The sequence below is a fragment of the Umbelopsis ramanniana genome (genome assembly GCF_025399195.1).
Source record: "Umbelopsis ramanniana AG unplaced genomic scaffold K450scaffold_194, whole genome shotgun sequence".
In the NCBI taxonomy this organism is placed as follows: Eukaryota; Fungi; Mucoromycota; class Umbelopsidomycetes; order Umbelopsidales; family Umbelopsidaceae; genus Umbelopsis; species Umbelopsis ramanniana.
In genome coordinates this window covers 1-1,075 of record NW_026252280.1, presented here as the reverse complement: position 1 = coordinate 1,075, position 1,075 = coordinate 1, and the positions used below count along the sequence as shown (strand labels likewise).

Sequence of the window (1,075 nt, the reverse complement as noted above, 5' to 3'; positions counted from 1 at the left end):
TCAATACCTTGAATTGTATTAGAGAAAATACCTAAATTTACAATATTCATATGACCTACAGAAGAATAAGCAATAATTTTCTTTAGATCAATTTGTCTTAGAGTTGTAAAGGATGAATAGATAATACTAATAACACTTAATGAATAAACTAAAGGAGTAAAGAATACAGAAGCATCTGGTAATACACCAATAGAATATCTTAAGAAACCATATCCTGCTAATTTCAGTAAAATACCAGCTAGAATAATGGATCCAGCTAAACTCGCTTCAACGTGAGCTTCAGGTAACCAAATATGGAATGGAATCATAGGAACTTTAACTGCAAAAGATAAGAAGAACCCTAACCATAAGATTCTTTGTCGAGTCTCACTAATTTCAGCTACAGCTAATACTTGATAATCTGTAGAACCTACTTCAAAGTAAATCACTAAAATAGCTAATAACATAAATAAAGAACCTAATAAAGTATATAGGAAGAATTGATAAGCTGCGTGAATTTTTCTTTCTCTAGCACCCCAAATACCAATAATTAAGAACATTGGAATTAAAACACTTTCGAAACAAATATAGAATAATAATAAATCTAAAACAACGAAAACTGCAATTAATAAAGTTTCTAAAATTAAGAAAGCAATTAAAAAGTATTTCACTCCTGTTTTAATACTATCCCAACTCGCTAAAAGACAAGTAGGAATAATAAATGTTGTTAATAAAACAAAGAATAAAGAAATACCATCTACTCCAATTACTTCTCTTGTTGTAATTGTAGGAAAAGAACTTACAAATTGGAATCCATTATAATTATTATCAAATCCAGCCCAAAGAACTAAAGATAAAATAAATGTTAATAATGAACTAGCCAAAGCTACCTTTTTTTGTAAAGATGTATTTTCTCCACAAAGAATAACACCAATAACACCTAAAATAGGTGTAATTAATAGAGATAAAATCATTATAATAATATAATAACTTCTTAAATAGGAAAATGTCTATTTTCCGCCAGGGCGGGCCACCGGTCTAAACCCGGCGGCTATTATTGATTTTGACTTACCTCTTCTTTTCTAAAGCCTGAAGG

The 1,075-nt window shown here is 29.4% G+C and overlaps 1 protein-coding gene across 1 annotated transcript; it reads right to left on the bottom strand.

Annotated features, from left to right (window-relative positions):
• K450DRAFT_154893 (uncharacterized protein) lies at positions 1–953 on the bottom strand (the record flags this gene model as incomplete). Its single annotated transcript, XM_051583964.1, has 1 exon — positions 1–953. A coding segment is annotated over one exon (953 nt), but the record flags the coding sequence as incomplete, so codon positions are not given.
• Between the last annotated feature and the right edge of the window lie 122 nt (positions 954–1,075).